Consider the following 21,240-nt stretch of genomic DNA (forward strand, 5'->3'; position numbering starts at 1 on the left):
GCACAGAGCTGAAGCCTTGGACCACATGAGGTGTGGAGTTGGAACTGCGCCCTCAAAGACGATGAGGCCTCTGTCGACTGGAGTCCAGAGGGAAGTTTATCTGAGATCATGCATTGGGGTGGCCAAAGCTCCCCTGAGATGTGTAAGCATAGCTTCCTATTACAAAGGTTTGAAGTTTGTGTTGGTGGCAGCTGCGTGATCTGGAAAACTCACATTGAGGAGCTCTCCTGCCTCCATGAGGGCAGCGTGCAGGCACCTGGAGAGACTGACGTTTTTCTGGGTCTGGCTTCTACTCTGTTTACAGACTAACCTGCCAGCCTAGGGTTTCACAGATGTTGACTGAAGACATGAGGTTCCTGGGTCCTTGGAGCACAGCAAGCAGCATGAGCCTCTTGCTGGCACAGGTTTCCCACGGGGTGACACAAGGGGCCCAGGCAGATGCTGTGCAAGCAGTGGGGCTGGTGTCATGGCTGATGCATGCTGAGATGGAGAATTCACAGCTTTTTCAGTGGACAATCAACAAACCTGCACTTTGACCAGAAGAAACATGACCTCATTGCCACTTGCTATAAGCACAGCCCTGAGAAGTGGCTCAGGTTAAAAGAATGGTGTTCTTTGCAAACTTAGTGAGAACATGCATGGTGGGTGGCTGCTCCCAGCACACCCAGGTCTCTCTGGATTTCCCCAGATTAAAACCAGCTAAACGTGAGCTCACAGGTAAAATTACCAAGCATATACAGAAAAAGCCACCACGAGTAAGTCAGCAGAACCACAGCGGAACTGAACCTCTGAGAACCCAGCCTTTGACATCCTAAATTAAACTAAGAATGCTTGAGATATTTGCAGACTAAAGGAAGGAAACAGCCTGAACCAGGAGCCACAAGACCACTAAAAATGACCTGGCAGACTGGGGAGGAATCAAAGAGAACATCTGGAAATGACAAGTACAATAGATGAAACTATGGGTTTAACAACAGATCCATTTTGGCTACAGAGATTTTGAATTAGTAGATGGAAAAGAAAATCAGAAGAAATGCAGACTAGAGAGCCAAAGAGATAGAAAACATGAAACATAAGAAGTGTGGAGGTCAGGATGAGGCACAGCACACATTTAAACAGAGAAGTGTGGGGACGTGAGGCTTGAAGTGACAATGGCCAGGAATTTTCTGTAACTTATGAAAGCCTGAACACAGAGAATCAGGAAGCACAGAAATCCACATCCATATCATAATGAAACTGCAGGACACTAAGCGCAAAGAGGACATCTTAAATGCAGCCAAGGAAAAAACACAAATTACAGAGAGCAGATGCTGAGACTGAGAGTAGACTTTGTAGTGGCCATAGTAGGAGCCGGAAGCCATGTGATACAGTGAGTGTGACTTGGAACTCTTCACCGTCAGCTTAGAATCAGGCATTGAAATAGATGATTGTTCAAGCATCTGCTCATGGTAAAGGCATTTCCAGATGGGAAACAGAATTTATCACAACAGGAAACTCAGGAGAGTGAGACTCAAGGAACTCACTGAAGAACATACTTCCAGCAGAAGGAGAGTGGTCCTGGAGAAAGGGTGTGAGTCTGAGATAGGCAGATGAACAGAGCAGTCAGTGAGAGTGTGAGCAACGGAAAGCAACATGGACTCTAAAGCTCTGTCAACTGCGTGACCCTGGTTATCTGGGTTGCGGGGAGAAAAATTAGAGCCCTCACCAACACCACACAGCAAATAAGCTCTGAATGTTTTAAAGCCTAGAAGATACTATGAGAAAGCATCTTCATGAGCTCCGGAGACAAAAGGACTTCTTTAACAAGGTCCTAAAAGCCCAAATAGTGAAGAAAACATTAAGAAATTCAGGCTGATCATGCTGGCTCACACCTGTAATTCCAGCACTTCAGGAGACCAAGTTGGGTGGATCACTTGAGCCCAGGAGTTTGAGACCAGCCTGGGCAAAATGGTGAAACCTCATCTCTATACAAAAAATATATATATACACACACACACACAAATAGCTGAGTGTGGTGTCATGCGCCTCCCAGCTACTTGGCAGGCTGAGATGGGAGGATCACCTGAGTTAGGGAGGTGGAGGTTGTAATAAGCTGAGATTGCGCCACCACACTGCAGCCTGAGCAACAGAGCGAGACCCTGTCTCCAAAAAACAAACAAAAAAAATTAATGTAGTTAAATTTAGTGGTTTTTGGTTTTTGTTTTTTGAGACAGGGTCTCACTCTGTTGCCCAGGCTGGAGTGCAGTGGCTCAGTCTTGGCTCACTGCAACCTCTCTCTCCCGGGTTCAGTGATTCTCCTGCCTCAGCCCCCTGAGTAGCTGGGATTATAGGCGTGCGCCACCACGCCTGGCTAATTTTTATATTTTTAATAGAGGTGTGGTTTTACCATGTTGGCCAGGCTGGTCTCGAACTCTTGACCTCAAGTGATCTGCCCTCCTCGGCCTCCCAAAGTGCTGAGATTACAGGCGTGAGCCACCATGCCCAGCCAACTGCATTACATTTTAAACTTCTTTATTTTGAAATAAAAAATAAAAACAGGCTGCTCTGCCTATAGAGTAGCCATTCTTTTATTCCTTTACTTTCTTAATAAACTTGCTTTTACCTTAAAAAAAAAAAAAAAAGTGAAAACAAAATACACAAAAGCAAATATAACGAACAGATTTAGTATCCAGAATACATAAAGAATTAGGAGTCAATAAGAAAGTGGCAAACAGCTCACTTAGGAAAGAGCAAAACCCATGAATGGGAATTTGCAGAAATGGAAAAATAAATAAAAATGCTCATCCTTACTGATCAGCAAATTAAAGCCAGAGGGATGTCCTTTCACACAGAATGATGATGATGACGTCAGGGAAAGGGGTGAAGGTCAGTGGGCGAGACCACTGCCTTTTGTGGGCCTCGTTGGTGACAACAAGTCCAGTTGGGAGCTTCTTGTATGTACAGACAAGAAAATGTATTCAGAAGCTTGAAATAGCAAACACCTGAAGACAGCTCAGGGGTGCATCCTTAGAGGAATGGACAGGTAGGTTATTGTCTATCGTATACTAAAAAGCAGTAAGAATCGATGATTAGAACTACATGGATCACATAGGTGTGATGACATATGACATGTTATATTTAAGACATGCAGAAGTTTTGTTTTTTGTTTTTTGTTTTTTTAGAGACGGGGTTTCACCATGTTGGCCAGGCGAAGTTTTGTTTTTAAGAATTTGTAACTTCAAAATATGGTGGGGGTTAACTGTCTTAGCAATGACTTATGGGTACATGGATATTCACTGTATTATTCTTTATTCCTCTTGATGTATCTGAAATATTGTGAAGTATACTTAAATTATACATCCCTAAGAATATCCAAAAGCTCTCCTGGTAATATTTGCTTACTCCATTCACTCTTACAAACACTCCCATATCTTCTTGCCTGGAAACATCTGTTGAGGGATGGGATGAAGGGGAATGAGATTTTTCAGTGCTGTCTCTGCCCAGTCCTCATCCCCTGTGTGACACTACTTGCTGGTGCTCTAGGTTGCCCCGCAAAACTGGACACAGCCGCTTGCTCTTGAGCGTGGCTGCACTGTCCCCTACCTGAGGCCAGGACCGATGCGGGCGGCTAAGTGGCTGTCTTGTTTACAGTGTGGAAATGCCCACTCCCAGGCTGGCATTGCCTATCAAGAATTGATAAGTGATAATAAAACTGTGTAAAAGCTGAAAATGTCTTATATTCTTCCTATTTTTTCTTTAATTTTTATCAAAGTAATAAATATATATGGCTTTTAAAAATCAAATAGTTTAGAAGAACTTCTAATGAAGAATAAAAAGCCTCCACCTGTACATTATAAATTTGCACAAATACACAGAATGTACACCACCAAGAGTGACCTGTAATGTAAACAAGGACTTCGGGTGATAGTAATGTGTCCATGTAGGTTCTTCAGGAGTAACAAATGTATCACTCTGGTGGGGGATGTTGATAATGGGGAACGTTGTGCATGCAGGAGGTATATGGGGAATCTTTGCACCTTCCTCTCAATTTTGCTGCAAACCTACAACTGGTCTAAAAAATAAAGTCTATTTTTAAAAAAGCCTTTTCCACCTCACCTCTCCAACCTCAGTCCACTTGCCAAAGGTAGCCATTGCTAGTTTTAATTCTTTGGAATGCTTATAAGTAATGTTATTTATATGTTATAAAAATATGTTATAAAAAGCTACTATTTCTGGGCTCATCACCCATAGACGTTAATTATCACCTTCCCTCTCTTGAGATTTTCTCTCTCCTGTGTCTGCAGGTCAGTGGGGAATTGGCCGAGCTGGCTGGGCTTGGCTGGCTGGACTGGCTCTAAGCTGTGGGTCCAGCTAGGCGTGTCTCCTTGTGTAGGTCAGGCTCAGGTCTGCTCTGGATTCCCTCTGGGGTCTAAGATGAAGGGACAGGGAAGCTCTTGTCACAATGATGGCAAAGCCACAAGAGGGAAGGCTCAGCTGCACAAGTGCATTTCAAGCCTTTGCCAACATCTCATTGGCCAAAGCACATCACATGGCCACAGTCAGGGGTGAAGAAGTGCACTATTTCTAGTAGCAGGCACTGCAGAGTTACACAGTCAAGGGCCTGGATACAGACAGGAATGAAGAATTGGGACCATTTATTCAATCTACCGTATTTCTCATAATCCTGTTTTCTTGTAGACTTCTCTGCAACAGTATTTTAGCTCAGATAATACAACACAGCTTTGCCCAATGGTTGGCCTCTTGTAAGTGGCTGATAGATACTTGATTAGCTTCTTAAATCTCAACATTCCCACAGGGTTCTGAGAAGGAATTTTGTTAGATAGTTTAGACTTGGAGGATGAAGAAAGTTTGGGTGTGGGTTCTTCAAGGTCAGTCTGTCTGGAAACACCTTGTTCTCCCCTTCCCTTCTATGAAGTGAAGAGTGTCTTCAGATGGTGTATAGACAGCGAGTTGCTACGGAAACATCGTTTGATCTCCCCAGAAGATTACTACACCGATACAGTGCCGTTTCACCCTGCACCTAAAGGTAATGCTTCTGTGCTCTCAGCACCTCTGATATCATTTGGGGGAAGTTCTGCAGTAGCAGGGCCACACTGGCCACCTCTGCTGCCATTTCCTTGCTCAGAGGTTTTTTTCCCCCTTTTCTTTAATTTCGATGGTGACTGTTGGGAAAGTCAAATCTGAGCATCTGAGCATGCCAGTTTCTCACTAGTGCTCCCCAGCCTGTATTACTGAAGCCCAGTCTTCTCCATGTGGACTATGATGCCCACATCTGCTGCCCAACACCAAGAGTTATGTAAATGTTTGGAGTTGTAGTTGAAAAACCAAGAGAAGGAAAAACTGAAGACATAGATAAGCAAGGGAGCATGTTCCTGATGAGTTGGAACATGGACCTATGGGTTTTCCCATGCATGAAGAGTGCAGCTTCTCATCCTCTCAGAATATAGGGAAGGCTAGGTAGAGAGGCAGAGAGGGTATGCACATGTATGTGACATTGGGCCAGTTTCCTGTGATATGGGAGGCAAGATATTCTGAGAATGAGTGGGGTGGGAGGCTGTGATGTGGGCTTAAGCAGGGAGTTAGACTTTTGGAAGAGTCCCTACGTGGATAGGGAGAAGTCCCTACGTGGATTCTGTGGACAGATATCAGGATAGCCTAGCATGCTGGGCTCAGAAGACAAGCTCTCCCACAGCTCCGGTTGAGGGACTGTTTGATTTTCTGGGGCTGAGAAGGTGTTTGGGGTGGGAAGATTGGGATCTAGAAAATTGAGGGTGCTCCTAGGGAGAGTTCCACTGATGGTCTGAGCTGCATAGGGAAGTAAGGCAAGAAAGAGGTAGCAGAATCAAGTGTCATGGAGTACTAAGCCACTTAGTTTCTTTTTTTTTTTTTTTTTTTTTTTTTGAGGCAGAGTTTCGCTTTTGTCACCCAGGCTGGAGTGCAATGGCATGATCTCGGCTCACCGCAACCTCCGTCTCCCAGGTTCAAGTGATTCTCCTGCCTCAGCCTCCCAAGTAGCTGGGATTACAGGTATGCGCCACTGTGCCCAGCTAATTGTGTATTTTTAGTAGAGATGGTGTTTCTCCATACTGGTCAGGCTGGTCTCGAACTCCTGACCTCAGGTGATCCACCTGCCTCGGCCTCCCAAAGTGCTGGGTTATAGGCATGAGCCACTGTGCCTGGCCGCCACTTAGTATTTTAAAGTTAGTTAGAAACTCACTATCTTATGCAGGTCAGTAAGAATAGGGCTAACACGTATTGAGAAGTAACCAGGCATTGTGCTAAGAGATTTATGATGGTATCCATTTGATTGCATTATTGCTAGCAATGAATGCTCTCATTTAACCTTTGAGGGGGATTTTCTTTTTCTTTTTCTTTTGTCTTGAGACGGAGTCTTGCTCTGTCACCCAGGCTTGAGTACAGTGGCGTGATCTACTGCAACCTCTGCCTTCTGGGTTCAAGCAATTCTCCTGCCTCAGACTCAGCCTCCTGAGTAACTGGGATTACAGGTGCCCTCCATCATGCCTGGATAATTTTTTTTGTATTTTTAGTAGAGACAGGGTTTCACCATGTTGGCCAGGCTGGTTTTGACCTCCTGACCTCAAGTGATCCACCTGCCTCAGCCTCCCAAATTGCCAGGATTACAGGCGTGAGCCGCTGCGCTCAGCCAGGGGTTGGGGGATGATCTTAAGGGTGTAAAAAGCTCATACAAACTTTCATTCCTTCTGTGGGCTCTTCAGAAAGTTCGTGTATGGGGTGTGTCTACATGTGAGCTCTTCAGAAAGCGTGCTCATGTGTGGGGTGTGTGTACATGCATGTGTGTGTGACAGTGGTCTACTCATGTTCTTTGACCGTGTCGGAAAATATTCTGACACTCTAGTCCTAACTTTGGTTGTTGTTTGTTTGTTTTTGAGACCGAGTCTTGCTTTGTTGCCCAGGCTGGAGCACAGAACACAACCATAACTCACCACAGCCTTGGCCTCCTGGGCTGAAGCAATTCTCCCCACTCAGCCTCCTGGGCATGTGGGGCCACAGGCATGCACTACCACACTCAGCACATTTTCCGATTTATTTTTGGTAGAGATGGGGTCTCACTCTCACTGTGTTGCCAAGTCTGGTGTCAAATCCTGGGCTCAAGTGATGCTCCCACCTTGGCCTCCCAAAGTGCTAGGATGATAGGTGTGAGCCACCATGCCTGGCCATTTCGAATACATAGAATAAGTTCCAGGAGTAATTCATATGTTGAAGAGCAATTATAGCTAGTGTGGTAAATGTGAAAGTTTAGAGAAAGATCAAGCTAACTGTGGCTTTGGTGGTTTTATTTGGGCATCTTAGGGATGCCCACCTCCTCACCTTGCTACAGTAATTCAATTTGTTCCCTTGATGCTGTAGGCATCTCCCTACCTGGATGTTCCAAACTGACATTTAGCTGTGAGAAGCGTTCCGTCCCAAAGAAAGAGCTAAACAAGAAGCTTGAAGATTCATGCAGGAAGAAGCTTGCTGAGTTCGAAGATGAGTTAGACCACACTGTGGACAGCCTGACGTGGAGTTTAACTCCTAAGGCCAAACAAAGGACCAGAGAACCTCTCAAGGTCAGTTTGGAAGCCTGTACACAGCAGTGTTTGGGGGGACAGAGAGGCAATGAAGGGGGAGGCATTCAGATGACATGAGAAGCTGTGATGAATCCATCGCGAAATAGAGTAGAGCTTCTGTTGGCCATCTATGGGTCATGCAATTGGTCAAGATGTCAACATGCACAGTCCCTTTGCCTGTCATTGACTCTATGCTTTTGTATGTTTCAAAGAAAGCAAGTCAACCCAAGAATAAAAACTGGATGAACCACTTACGTGTGCCACAGAGAGAACTAGACCGACTTCTGCTTGCCAGAATGGAGAGTCGGAATCACTTCCTAAAAAACCCCCGTTTTTTTCCTCCTAACACTCCATATGGAGGCAAGTCTCTTGTTTTTCCTCCAAAGAAGCCAGCACGGATAGGAGAATTCCAGAGTACAGAGCCAGAACAGAGGTATGCCTTTCCCTGACTTGAACTCTCAGAAAACCTGCCTCTTTAGAGTTAACCTAGATGGTCCTCTGTTTGGTCTGGCTGTAGAGGTCCCTAGACTTTCGAGGCAGAGTAGCAGTATCAGAACAGAGCAGGGCTGCAGGGTCACCTACTGGTGTGGCCTTTGGACCTTCTCCAGAGTCCTGGGTTTATGCTTTTCTGACCTGCCAGGGGTCTTGAGAAATAGGGGTTGGTGTTGGCCTTTTATTTACATTGGAGGAATCTGGGTCAAATGGAAGCAATCCCATTAGAGGCATAGGTCTTGAATAATAACAGCATTTGAAATTTGATTAATTATAAATAGTGTAGGCCGGGCGCGGTGGCTCAAGCCTGTAATCCCAGCACTTTGGGAGGCCAAGACGGGCGGATCACGAGGTCAGGAGATCGAGACCATCCTGGCTGACACTGTGAAACCCCGTCTCTACTAAAAACTACAAAAAACTAGCCGGGCGAGGTGGCAGGCGCCTGTAGTCCCAGCTACTCGGGAGGCTGAGGCAGGAGAATGGCGTGAACCCGGGAGGCGGAGCTTGCAGTGAGCTGAGATCCGGCCACTGCACTCCAGCCTGGGTGGCAGAGCGAGACTCCGTCTCAAAAAAAATAAATAAGTAAGTAAATAAATAAATAAATAAATAAATAAATAGTGTAAACTGTGATTTTTCTTTAAGAGTGCTTTGCCTATATATAAGTAATTGTCCTTATGAAAGTAATGAGTTGCTTCATGGGTTCATAATTTTAATAAGCCTAAAACTATTAACATTTCTTTATTAGACCTCTAATTTTTTTTATTAAGGAAAATTAGATACAAAAACTAGCTGGGCGTGGTGGCATGCACCTGTGATCCCAGCTACTTGGGAGGTGGAAGTGGGAGGATCACCTGAGCACAGCGATGTAGAGGCTGCAGTGAGCCAGGATTGTGCCACTGTACTCTAGCCTAGGTGACGGAGTGAGACCCTGTTGGGAAGATAAGAGAAGAGAAGAGAGGAGAGGAGAGGAGAGGAGAGGAGAGGAGAGGAGAGGAGAGGAGAGGAAAAGATTAGAGAAGACAAATATTTGAGATACCTACATTAAAAACCCAGTTACCTATTAGTGTTTAAACATGTAGAGTTTTTCCTGTGCATATTGAAAACGAAATATGTCTTCATAAAGATTGGATCATACTGTAAAATTATTTTATAATCTGCATTAACAATAAGATCCAAGAAAACCCCAACAAATGGCATATTGTGAATGTCTTTGATGACCTTTATGTATTTATTTTTACATTAATCAGTCACTGCCTACTATTTCATTGTATGGATGAAACTAACAACCTTCTCCCTCTTTTCTCATCCCACAGTTGTGCTGATACTCCAGTGTTTCTAGCTAAGCCACCAATTGGGTTTTTCACAGATTATGAAATTGGTCCAGTTTATGAGGTAGACATTCGTTTCTTTACAGCTCCCACCCCATCTGCTTTCTTATTTTTAAAAAGTCTTTATTATGGAAATTTTCAACTGTACACAAAACTAGGGAAAAGACTATAACAACTCCTCATGTGCCCAACATACAGCTTCAACAGTTATCTACATTTTGCCAATGTGGTTTTATCTATTACTCCTACAACCTCTTCACGTGTGCGTCTATATGCACATGTATGTGCTGGAGTCATGTAAGGAAAATATGATATCACGTCATTCTTCAGTTAGTACATCAATTAGTATCCCTAACAGATAAGCGTTTTAAAAAGTAACCATAGTACCACTGTCACCCCCAGCCATATTAATAATGATTCCTTAATATCAGCTAATATCCATCTATGTCTGATCTTCATTTGTTTTAAACAAAAGTCAATTTATATTTGGTTTCTTTGCATCAGAAATCTAAACATTGCATTTGATTAAAGTACCTCTTAATTCTCCTTTAGTTGATAATAATTCCTCTCCCACCTCTTGCTTTTTAAAAATGCCATTTATTTGTTGAAGAAACTGCAATTCCATACACCCTGGATTTGGCTAATTGCATTATTGTGGTGACTTTAAACGTGTTCTTTTATCTTCCGTATTTTCCACAAACTGGTCATTATATAGAGAGATTTGATGAGATTCAAGTTCCACTTTTCCTCTTTTTTGACAAGAATACTTCTTTGGTGGTACTGTGTATTTCTTATTGCATTCCATTAGGAGGACGCGTGGGATCTGGGTTTCCCATGGTCAGTTATGAATGGCATCAGGAGGAAGCGTGGGATCTGGGTTTCCCATGGTCAGTTATGAATGGCATCAGGTGTTGAAAGTCTGATTCATTCCCTATAAAGTTCTTATCAAACTTGCACTTAATAGTTAACAGCCTAGATGACTGCCAAAGGGCTTACAAAATGGTAATTTCTAATTTTATTATTCCATTTACATTTATTAGCTTGATTTTCCATTTAAAAAACAGAAACAAAACTTTCCCTCTAACTTTGATTCCTATCTCCTCCTCTTTCTTATACTTTCCTGATATCTATAGGTAACTATTTCTATTAGTTTGTGTTCTTCCATTGTTTCTTTTTGAGCCGTAAGCAAATACGTATACATATTTGAACCCCCTTTCCTTCTTACCGTCCTCTACGTCTTAACAGTACATCCAATAATGCCTGCAAGAGCAGAGACTTTCTGCGTTCCTTTTTCCCAGTTTCTTTCTTTTAAAAGCCTCCCACCATCTTGGGGAATCAGGTCGAGACCAAGCTTAGCCATCGCCAACTCTGCTCACCAGGTGCAAAGACAACTAGGCCTAGTGATAACAATCCCTTCACACACACACGGATTGCACTTTACAGTTTAAAGAACACTTGCATATCCATAATTCTTTAGGAATGTCTCAACCACTCATGGCAAAAAGCAGACCAATATGGTAGCTCTACATGCTGAACATTAGAGGAAGCATTTTGCTTACTCCATGGACTTAACAGTAATGTGTTGTCTTTTGCACTTCTTCTGTGTCTGGGACTTCTGTGTCTGGCCATCACATTTTAAGGACAGTTGTAGAAGCTGGCAAACACCCAGAGGAAGGGAGCTAAAATCATGTCAGGGAGTAGAATAGGGAAAAGGGAGAGCTGCTCATGGACATATGGAAGATATTCTTCTTCAGGGCTTGCAGATGCCTGCTGTGGAAGCCTGTGCTCAGAGCCTGGAGATCCTGAGGCTGTAGATGAGGTAGACATAGACTGCCATGGAACAGTCTTTCCTCTGATCTTTGCCTACTTCTCATCCCTTTGATGTTCATAACAGTTATTTACCCAGATAAACTATAAAGTGTAAGGATAAAAACATTACAGATTTTCAGTCCTTAAAAATTTATGTCCCATGTACCCTTTCTCAGGAGCCTCCCAGGGAACATTCTTCTCTAATAGAAATGAGGAAACCAAAGAAGAGAAAGGCATAGAATGTGGTACCAAGAGATCCAACATAGGGGAGAGGTGAAGGAAATCTCCAGGTTAATAACTCTTAAGAGATTTTGCAGTTAATATTGCTGCAAAGCAAAATTTCCCAAAGCTCAGCAACTTAAAACAATCATTTTATCATGTTTACAAATTCCTTGGGTGAAAAATTCAGACAGAGCACAATGGGAATGGCTTGTTCCACAATGTCTGAGGCCATTGCTGGAGAGAGTCAGTGCTTAGGAGTGACATAAAAGGTGGGGTTGATGCTGCTGATGCTGTTGTAGATAGACTGCTGAGGCTGTCTACCAGAACATCTGTCTACACCACATAGCTTCTCTATGTGGGCTGGGCTTCCTTATAGTATGGCAATCTCAGGTTAATCAGACTTTTACATGACATGCAAGTGAGTATCTGCACTTTTTTTTTTTTTTTTTTTGAGATGGAATCTTGCTCTGTTGCCCAGGCTGGAGTACAGTTGCAAGATCTTGGCTCACTGCAACCTCTGCCTCTTGGGTTCAAGCAATTCTCCCACTTCAGCCTCCCGAGTAGCTGGGATTACAGGTATGCACCACCACACCTGGCTAATTTTTTATATTTTTGGTAGAGAGAGGGTTTTGCCATGTTGCCCAGGCTGGTGTTGAACTCCTGACTTCAGATGATTCACCTGCCTCGGGCTCCCAAAGTCCTGGGATTACAGGTGTGAGCCATTGTACCTGGCCAAGGATCTGCACTTCTAAGTGAGTATCCTAGCAAGCAAGAAGGAGATTGCATCACATTTTATGACCTAATTTTGTAAGTTGCACAGCACTACATTCTTTGCATGCCGTAGATTACAAACAAATCAGTAAGGTTGGTCCAGATTCAAGGGAAGATATGTAGACTTCATCTCTTTTTTTTTAAACCTTTTTTTTTTTTTTGAAATAAGGTCTGGCTGTTGCCCAGGCTGGAGTGCAGTGGCATGATCTTGGCTCACTGCAACCTCTGCCTCCTGGGCTCAAGCAACTCCTCCCAACTCAGCCTCCCGAGAAGCTGGGGCTACAGGTGCATGCCACCACACCTGGCTAATTTTTGTATATTTTGTACAGAAGAGTTTTTGCTGTGTTGCCCAGGTGGTCTCAAACTCCTGAGCTCAAGCAATCCACCTGCCTCAGCCTCCTGAAGTACTAGGATTACAGGTGTGAGCCAGTGTCCAGCCTAGACTTCATCTCTCATGAGAACAGTGTCAAAGAACTTATGGATGTGTCTTAAAACTGCTACAGAAGTTATCCTATATGATAGCAGTAGGTGTAGTGGACAACTAGCCCAGATTAGAAGAGGCCAGAAGGCTCTATGAGAGGTAGATTTATGAAGATGACGTTGGGAAGAGTCCCTGATACATCTGGATATTTGGGGGAGATATTCGTCGGGTGGTGGAGAAGGATTGAATTATTGGTAAGTACAAAGCAAACAAAATAATTAGTTGATTATTTACTCCAGGAAAACCAAAAATTGTACAAGGCAGGGAAAGGAATGACCTCGTGCTCAACTGTGAATAGCATTACTTAGTAACTTGAATATAACATGAATTACTAATCTAACCAGTAGTATGATATAACTAGATTGGAAAGATGGGGAATAGGAAGGGCATGTCATATGGTGAGTCAGATATGGGAGACGGAAGAGAGACTATCCATATCCTCCATCCATAACTAATACCTAAAACTGAACAAAACTAGTATACTATTTGGAGACATGGAAATAAATACCAAAATAATCAGCTAAAGGAGGAAAAAGTGTTTATCTTTGGGGAGTGGGAAATGGCAGGGTGGGGCCGGGGAAGAGGGCGGTATTTCTATTTTCAAAACCTTGTCGAACTCTGACTCTTTAAACCATGTGGCTATCCAACTTAGAAGAAAACAACTTAAAAAAAACAAAAAACTTTCCACAAAAAGAAACACCAGGCCCAGATCATTTTGCGGGTACAGACTATGAAACATTCAAGCTATTCTCTATTTATGAAACTGTTTCAGAGACTAGAAAAAGAGAGAATGTACCATCGTTATTATGTAATAAGCCTAATTACCTTGACACCAAATAAAAACATATAACAGTCTTGCTTAAGAACATAGGTGCAGAAATACTAGGTAAGAAACAGCAAACCAAACCAAACAGTAAGGAACAACACACACACACACACACACACACACACACACACACACACACACACACACACGGAGTCAATTCTTTGAAACCCAGGAATGCAAGGAATGTCTTCACAGCAGGCCTTGAGTTGGCAGTTGGCTTTCCTAAGCCTATTATTTTTTTTCCTCCAAAGCTTCCAGTGCTGTTAAGGAAAGCCAGCCTGTGCCACAGTCCTTATAACGATCACTGTCCCAAACCTTGCAGCCGCCACAGCTACCATGTTTCACTGCCTGGCCTTCCACCTGCTCCTCATTTCAGCTGACCACTAGTGAAAGCCTTGGTAATTGTGGCGATACCATCCCATGGTGCTCACACCCTAGTTCCCACCAGCTGTTTCACAGGTGGATTGGTGTAATATGTAGTGTTGGCCAAAAATGGATGTAAATGCTGATTTAGGAATACAAACCTATAAATAAAAATATGAAGACATACTTCATATTTATGTCGATTTTTATCTGGTGGGGGGGCGCTGGTAGAGGATTTCAACTTTATCTGTAATGTTTTATTTCTTAAGCTGGGTGATGGAAACATGGCTTCTGTCATGTTATAATTTATACATTGTTTTCTAGTGTAACATGTCACAAAACATTAACAAAAGATGTGTACTATTGGGAGAACCCAATCCCGATGTTTAACGTGGGTTCTTTTCTATTTCCTAAATGTCTCGACTGGGTTGAGAAATAAAGGGAAAGAGCACAAGAGAGAGAAATTTAAAGCTGGGTGTCCAGGGGAGACATTACATGTTGGCAGGATCCGTGATGTTCCCCCAGCCGTAAACCCAGCAAGGTTTATTAGTGATTTTCAAAAGGGGAGGGAGTGCATGAATAGGATGTGGGTCACAGAGATCACATACTTCACAAAGTAATAAAATATCACAAAGCAAGTGGAGGCAGGGCGAGATCACAGGACCACCAGATGAGGTGAAATTAAAATTGCTAATGAAGTTTCAGCACGCATTGTCGTTGATAACATCTTATCAGGAAACAGGGTTTGAGAGCAGATAACCTGTCTGACCAGAATTAGGTGGGAATTCTCCTCGTCCTAATAAGCCTGGGAGCACTACAGGAGACGGGGCTTATTTCATCCCTTCGGCTTCGACCATAAAAGACTGGACGCCTTAAAAGGGGCCCTCTATAAGCCTACCTTCAGGGCGCATTCTCTCTCAGGGATATTCCTTGCTCAGAAAAAGAATTCAGCGATATTTCTCCTATTTGCTTATGAAAGAGGAGAAATATAGCTCTGTTCCATCTGGCTCACCAGTGGCCAGTTCAAAGTTACCTCTCTTGTTACCTGAACATCGCTGTTATCCTGTTCTTTTTTTAAGATGCCCAGATTTCATATTGTTCAAACACACATGCTCTACAAACAATTTGTGCAGTTGATACAATCACAGGGTCCTGAGGTGACATTCCTCCTCCTCAGCTTACAAAGAAGATGATGGGATTAAGAGATTTAAGTAAAGATAGGCATAGGAAAACACAAGGGTATTGATTGGGGAAGTGATAAGTGTCCATGAAATCTTCACAATTTATGTTCTTCTGGTGCGGCTTCAGCCGGTGCCTCTGTTCAGGGTCCCTGACTTCCCGCAACAGCGTACCTGTATTGCTGTGCTACACACTGTGTTGGGTGCTTTTGGAGGGTTAGGTCTAGACCTTGCCCTTGGTGGTCTCCCCATCTGGGGTGGGAGAAAAGAAAGTGGGGTTTATTTATTTTTTATTTTATTTTATTTTATTTTTTTTTTTGAGAGGGAGTCTCGCTCTGTCACCCAGGCTGGAGTGCAGTGGCCGGATCTCAGCTCACTGCAAGCTCCGCCTCCCGGGTTCACGCCATTCTCCTGCCTCAGCCTCCCGAGTAGCTGGGACTACAGGCGCCTGCCACCTCGCCCGGCTAAGTTTTTGTATTTTTAGTAGAGACGGGGTTTCACTGTGTTACCCAGGATGGTCTCGATCTCCTGACCTCGTGATCCGCCCGTCTCGGCCTCCCAAAGTGCTGGGATTACAGGCTTGAGCCACTGCACCCGGCCGAAAGTGGGGTTTAAAGGGGTGAATGGGTTACATAAGAGGCCCAATTACATCCTGACATAGAGGTGCCATAACACCTTTCGTGTCCATGGGAAGAATGGTTCAAAGAGATACGTGGTGAGGAAGACAGTAAGTAAGAGGGGAGGTGAGCAAAACTTTGGAACCAGATATCCTAGGCTCAAACCTCACTGGTGCCTCTTTGAACTCCAGTTTCTTCAGCTGTGAGATAGAAACAGTTCCCACATTTCCTGGTTGTTGTGAGGTTCAGGAGGCACACAGCAGATGCTCATAAATATTAGTTCTTATTTTAAACAATAGGTCAGATCTATTCCTGCCTTCATTTTTACCTTGCATTTTATTTATTTATTTTTAAAATTTTAAACTAATTTTTTTTTTTTTTTTTTTTTGTGGAGACAGAGCCTCTTCACGTTGTCCAGGCAGGTCTCAAACTTCTGACCTTAGGTGATCCACTTGCCCCAGCCTCCCAAAGTGCTGGGATTACAGGCGTGAGCCACCACACCTGGCCTGTATTTTATTTTTTACTATGGAAACTTCCCAAAACAAACAAAAGTACATAGGATGGCGTAATGAATCCCCATGTACCCCTCAGCCAGCTTCGACCATTACCAACATGTGGCCAAGCCTATTTCATTTCTACTTCTTCCCCCTTTCCATATTAGAGTAAATCCTGAATGTTGTATCATTTCGTCCATAAGTGTTGGTGTCTAAAATAGATCATCTTACCTTTCAACAGATGGTAATCGCGCTGCAGAACACCACCACGACCAGTCGCTACCTGCGAGTCCTCCCACCTTCCACGCCATACTTTGCTCTAGGACTGGGTGAGTTCAGTATCAGTAAGTTCAGTAATAGTAGTGGTAGTAGTAGTGGTGGTATTAGTAGTAGTGGTAGTAGTAGTAGTGGTGGTAGTAATGATGGTAGTAGTGTAGGTAATAGTAGTAGTGGTGGTGGTGGTAATAGTAGTAGTGGTGGTGGTGGTGGTGGTAGTAGTAGTAGTAGCAGTAGCAGTAGCAGTGTAGATTGCCTCAAAGTCACTTGCTGAGCTTGCCACCAGTTGCTGACTCCCGCCCTGAGTCCAGAGCCCAGCTCCAGACTCCCCCCATCAGCAGTCCCTGAGGGCCCCTCATGCTCCACCAGCAATGCGTCCTCAGAGCCTTGACAGCTCCATTCTCCTGACCGCCTCCACACAGGCACTGGTGCTGCCATCTCCCCACTCCTTGTGCTGCCACTCTCCTCAATCAGGCCCTCTCCACTCCTCACTTAAGTGCCGGCAGCAGCCCCCAGTCAGCCTTCCTACTTTAGTGTCACAGTGTTTGTCTCAAGAACAACTCTGATCATGTCACCCCTGTTCAGAAATCTCAAAAGTTTATCTGCTGCCCACCATAGAAATTCTAAGCCATAGGGCCAGGCATGGCCCCACCTGACCTTTCCAGATGGATAGGGTCATCTCCCCCCAGGCTCTGGCGTGCTTACCTGGAGTTGTCACCCTTTCAGCCTGCTCCCGTCGCGTGCCCTTATCCTGCCGTCAGCACTGCTTTGGCCCAGAAGGCACTTACAGAGCCAGCCCTGGTCGCGGCTGGGGTCTGTACCAGCTGAGCTCAAGCCCTGGTGGCTGGCTGCTGCCTGGATCCTCACTTGTCACTTTTGTCATGCACAGGGATGTTCCCAGGAAAAGGTGGAATGGTGGCTCCTGGAATGACCTGCCAGTACATTGTCCAGTTTTTTCCTGACTGCCTTGGGGATTTTGATGATTTTATTTTAGTGGAGACCCAGTCAGCTCACACGCTTCTGATCCCCCTGCAGGCCCGGAGGCCACCCCCCGTGCTGACATGTGAGTGTGCACCGTATCTTCCCACAGATTCAGTTAAGGTTGGAGAGTCCCCATAAGGACTGCCTGCCTCTCACGTTCCCTTTGTAGCAGCACGCAGCTTGATTCTCTTGGGCAGGGTCCGTGGGTCCTACAGAGGAAACTGCTAGCAGCTTCTGTAGCTATCCACAGTGTCAAGCCATGATTATCCTGCTTGCTTTTGGGTTTTCTCAGTGGAGGTTGACTCACAGCAGAGGAGGAGGCCAACAGTCCAGCTAACCCCACCATAGGTTTTGCTGACTTATGAATACCCCTGAGAGGACCTGTGCCACAATGAGCAAGGAATAGGTGCCTGTGCACCCTGAGGAGTCCTAACAGGTGTTGTCCTCGTGGCTGTAGGGGTAGGCGTCCTTAGCAAAGCTGGCTTCAGCTGGGCTCCCTCAGTGACAAGCTTCTCCAGCTGGGCATAGGCTGGAATTTGGGACTGTGATCCCCCTTACTTCTGCCATAGTCCTCAAGGGCCATGCTGGATGGCCCTGGCTGAGCATTAATCCACAATGGGCACTGACTGCTGCTGCTCTAGCCAGGAGTGAGTAGAGTCCCATGGCACTATTGCCATGTGGCTAGCAGCAGCCTGGGCAGAGCCCAAGTGGGTGCAGGGTCAGGACATGTCCCCACTCATCCTCTCTGCATAGGGTGCTGGGCTGGGACCAGCTGTCCTGATCTCTGGCTGGACCTCAGGAGAACCATGACAGTAGGGCCCATTCAGAGTGACCTGTTGTTTCTCTTGCATATATTCTTCTGTGGATACAGTGTCACCGGTGTTGGACTGTGGTTACTGCCTCATTGGGGGAGTCAAGATGACCAGATTCATCTGCAAAAATGTGGGTTTCAGTGTTGGCAGGTTCTGCATTATTCCCAAAACAAGCTGGCCACCACTAAGTTTCAAGGTGAGTGATCACAGGTTGCTAACTGGAAAAATTACAAATCTATCAAAGGAAATAACCCCCAGAGGAACTTGCTAGAGTATACCTATGATTGGAAACACGCAGAACACAGAGTGTTGTAAACTCTCTATGCAACTGCCACAACCTGAATGAGAATGGATGTATAAGGGGACCAGTGTTACAGTCCTGGTTATGTCAGTAATACCTGTACCACAGCCGGGCGCAGTGGCTCACACCTGTAATCCAAGCACTTTGCGAGGCCAAGGCGGGCGGATCACGAGGTCGGGGAATCGAGACCATCCTAGGTAACACGGTGAAACCCTGTCTCTACTAAAAAAATACAAAAAATTAGCTGGGTGGGGTGGCACGCGCCTGTAGTCCCAGCTATTCAGGAGGCTGAGGCAGGAGAATGGCGTGAACCCGGGAGGCGGAGCTTGCAGTGAGCTGAGATCGTGCCACTGCACTCCAGCCTGGGCAACAAAGTGAGACTCTGTCTCAAAAAAAAAAAACAAAAAAAAACCTGTACCACGCTGGGCAAGCGGTATCACCTCTCTTATCCTTTAAGCCCTGGCTCAAATGTGACTGCATTCACTCATTCAGTCCTTCTTTATTGTAGCAAATGACTGAATAGTTCAGAGGTTACAAACTGGCTGCCCTTTGGCCAAATTCTGCTGGTATTTATTTGGCACAGCACTTAATATTTTTTGAGCCAACATTTAAAAATAAGGAGATTTGGCTGGGCTCAGTGGCTCACACCTGTAATCCCAGCACTTTGGGAGGCCGAGTTGGGCAGATCACCTGAGGTCAGGAGTTCAAGACCAACGTGACCAGTATGGTGAAACACTGTCTCTACTAAAAATAAAAAATTAGCTGGGTGCGGTGGCATGCATCTGTAGTCCCAGCTACTCAGGAGGCTGAGGAAGGAGAATCACTGGAACCCGGGAGGTGGAGTTTGCAGTGAGCCAAGATCGTACCACTACATTCCAGCCTGGGTGACAGAGTGAGACTCTGTCTCAAAAAAAAAAAAAGGAGATTTTACATAAAGTTCTACATTTTCAGTCCTTTGAAAAACTGGAAGATATGCAGGCCAGGGCCGGGATTCACGGTGAGCCTGTTGGCCAGGGCTGGGGGCAGGCCCTGTGTATCCTGTCCTGAGTGCCCTGCTCCACCAGTCCCAAGAGCATCCCAGCACTGACACCATCCATCAGCATGCTCACACCATTATTTTTCTCATAACAAAGATATTTATTTGTACCCAGAAAACAAGGGCTACATCCAGAGGACGACATTTCAAGATGTTCCAAGAAAGACATTTCACCCTTTTCTGTTACTGACCAGGGTCTTGTAAGCATGGGTTTGTGTCCCTGGCATGCTAAGTGGCTTCTTGTATAGGCACTGGGGCTGCATCTCTCATGACTTAAGGGCTTGTAGCCAGGGGTGGGTCAGGGTTGGAGGCACATATGCTAGTACCCATGACACAGGGTGTTACTGTAAGGAAAGGACAATGTGCTTTGGGAGCCCAGGGGAGGGCCCGCCCACTCAGCTCACCTCCTGAGTAAGACCTTCTCACATGCCTGTCACTTTGTGTCCCAATCTCTTGGTGATGGTGTTCCTTGTACCTCCTGCCAGTGGTCAGCTCTTCACAGATGTTCTAAGACTTACTCTCCTTAACCTTCAGAACCTCACCTGGTACCTGGTGATGGCTGAGTAAATGCTTGAGGAATGAATAAGCCTCAGTTTCTGCATTACCACGTGACTGGATGATCCTTAAGTTCCTTCACATTGCAAAATGGACGTTTGAAGGAGAGAAGTTTGCAATCTGAATACTGGCTTTTACAATTTCTTCCACACGGTTGTGTAATCTGCTTTTCTTTAAGGCCATTGCAACTGTTGGCTTTGTTGAACAACCTCCTTTTGGAATCCTGCCTTCGGTGTTTGAGCTGGCCCCGGGACATGCTGTATTAGTGGAGGTAGGTAATCAGACATTGGCATATATTTTCTCAACTGCTTGCATGCTTGCATTTGTCTCCATTTTCTTTTTTTTTTTTTTTTTTTTTTGAGACGGAGTCTCGCTCTGTCACCCAGGCTGGAGTGCAGTGGCCGGATCTCAGCTCACTGCAAGCTCCGCCTCCCGGGTTCACGCCATTCTCCTGCCTCAGCCTCCCGAGTAGCTGGGACTACAGGCGCCCGCCACCTCGCCCGGCTAGTTTTTTGTATTTTTTAGTAGAGACGGGGTTTCACCGTGTTAACCAGGATGGTCTCGATCTCCTGACCTCGTGATCCGCCCGTCTCGGCCTCCCAAAGTGCTGGGATTACAGGCTTGAGCCACCGCGCCTGGCCATTTGTCTCCATTTTCATGACTCAAGTGTCCAGTCCCATCCCATATGCCAGCCTTAGTGACTTCTGGGGAGACACATATTCTTGCATTCTGTAGGGTGATGTCAGATGTCATTTGACTGTCTTATGAGCATTTTCACAAAGCAAATGCAGATAGCCCTAGCATTGCATCACAAACTTGAGCCTTGCTAGTCCACACCTTTAGTCTGGGAGCCACCTCCACCAATGACCAAGCTGCCTCCAAGATCTTCCCTTGGTTCTTCAGTCTCTACTGGGCCTTCCATCCCCCACGTCCCTCTATCATCTGGTACCTGCTTATTGTGGTTATCATGACTTTTGTCTCACTTTCCTGCTTCATCCCCAGTTTGTATGGTCAGCAAGGCCCACCTCCCTTAGGCCTCATCCTGAACCTCTGCAGAAGCTCTCAGCGGTCTGCCCCTGGCTATGGGCGTCTCCTTTCCTAACTGGCCC

General features: G+C 45.2%; 1 protein-coding gene across 4 annotated transcripts in view; it reads left to right on the forward strand.

Annotated features, from left to right (window-relative positions):
* LOC105480195 (DLEC1 cilia and flagella associated protein) overlaps positions 1-21,240 on the forward strand; it is a 68,285-nt gene that overhangs the window by 12,885 nt on the left and 34,160 nt on the right. For all 4 annotated transcript variants that reach the window (XR_011619960.1, XM_011738743.3, XM_011738744.3 and 1 more), the window contains 8 exons: positions 4,916-5,026; positions 7,390-7,589; positions 7,802-8,022; positions 9,395-9,473; positions 16,412-16,499; positions 17,336-17,509; positions 18,299-18,435; positions 20,310-20,402. Coding sequence is in view for 3 of the 4 variants with exons in the window: in XM_011738743.3 (XP_011737045.2) it covers positions 4,916-5,026; positions 7,390-7,589; positions 7,802-8,022; positions 9,395-9,473; positions 16,412-16,499; positions 17,336-17,509; positions 18,299-18,435; positions 20,310-20,402 (1,103 nt within the window). In the remaining variant the exon portion in view is untranslated. The remainder of the gene's footprint in view (positions 1-4,915; positions 5,027-7,389; positions 7,590-7,801; positions 8,023-9,394; positions 9,474-16,411; positions 16,500-17,335; positions 17,510-18,298; positions 18,436-20,309; positions 20,403-21,240) is intronic.

This window comes from Macaca nemestrina, chromosome 2, assembly GCF_043159975.1.
Source record: "Macaca nemestrina isolate mMacNem1 chromosome 2, mMacNem.hap1, whole genome shotgun sequence".
Classification (NCBI taxonomy): Eukaryota; Metazoa; Chordata; class Mammalia; order Primates; family Cercopithecidae; genus Macaca; species Macaca nemestrina.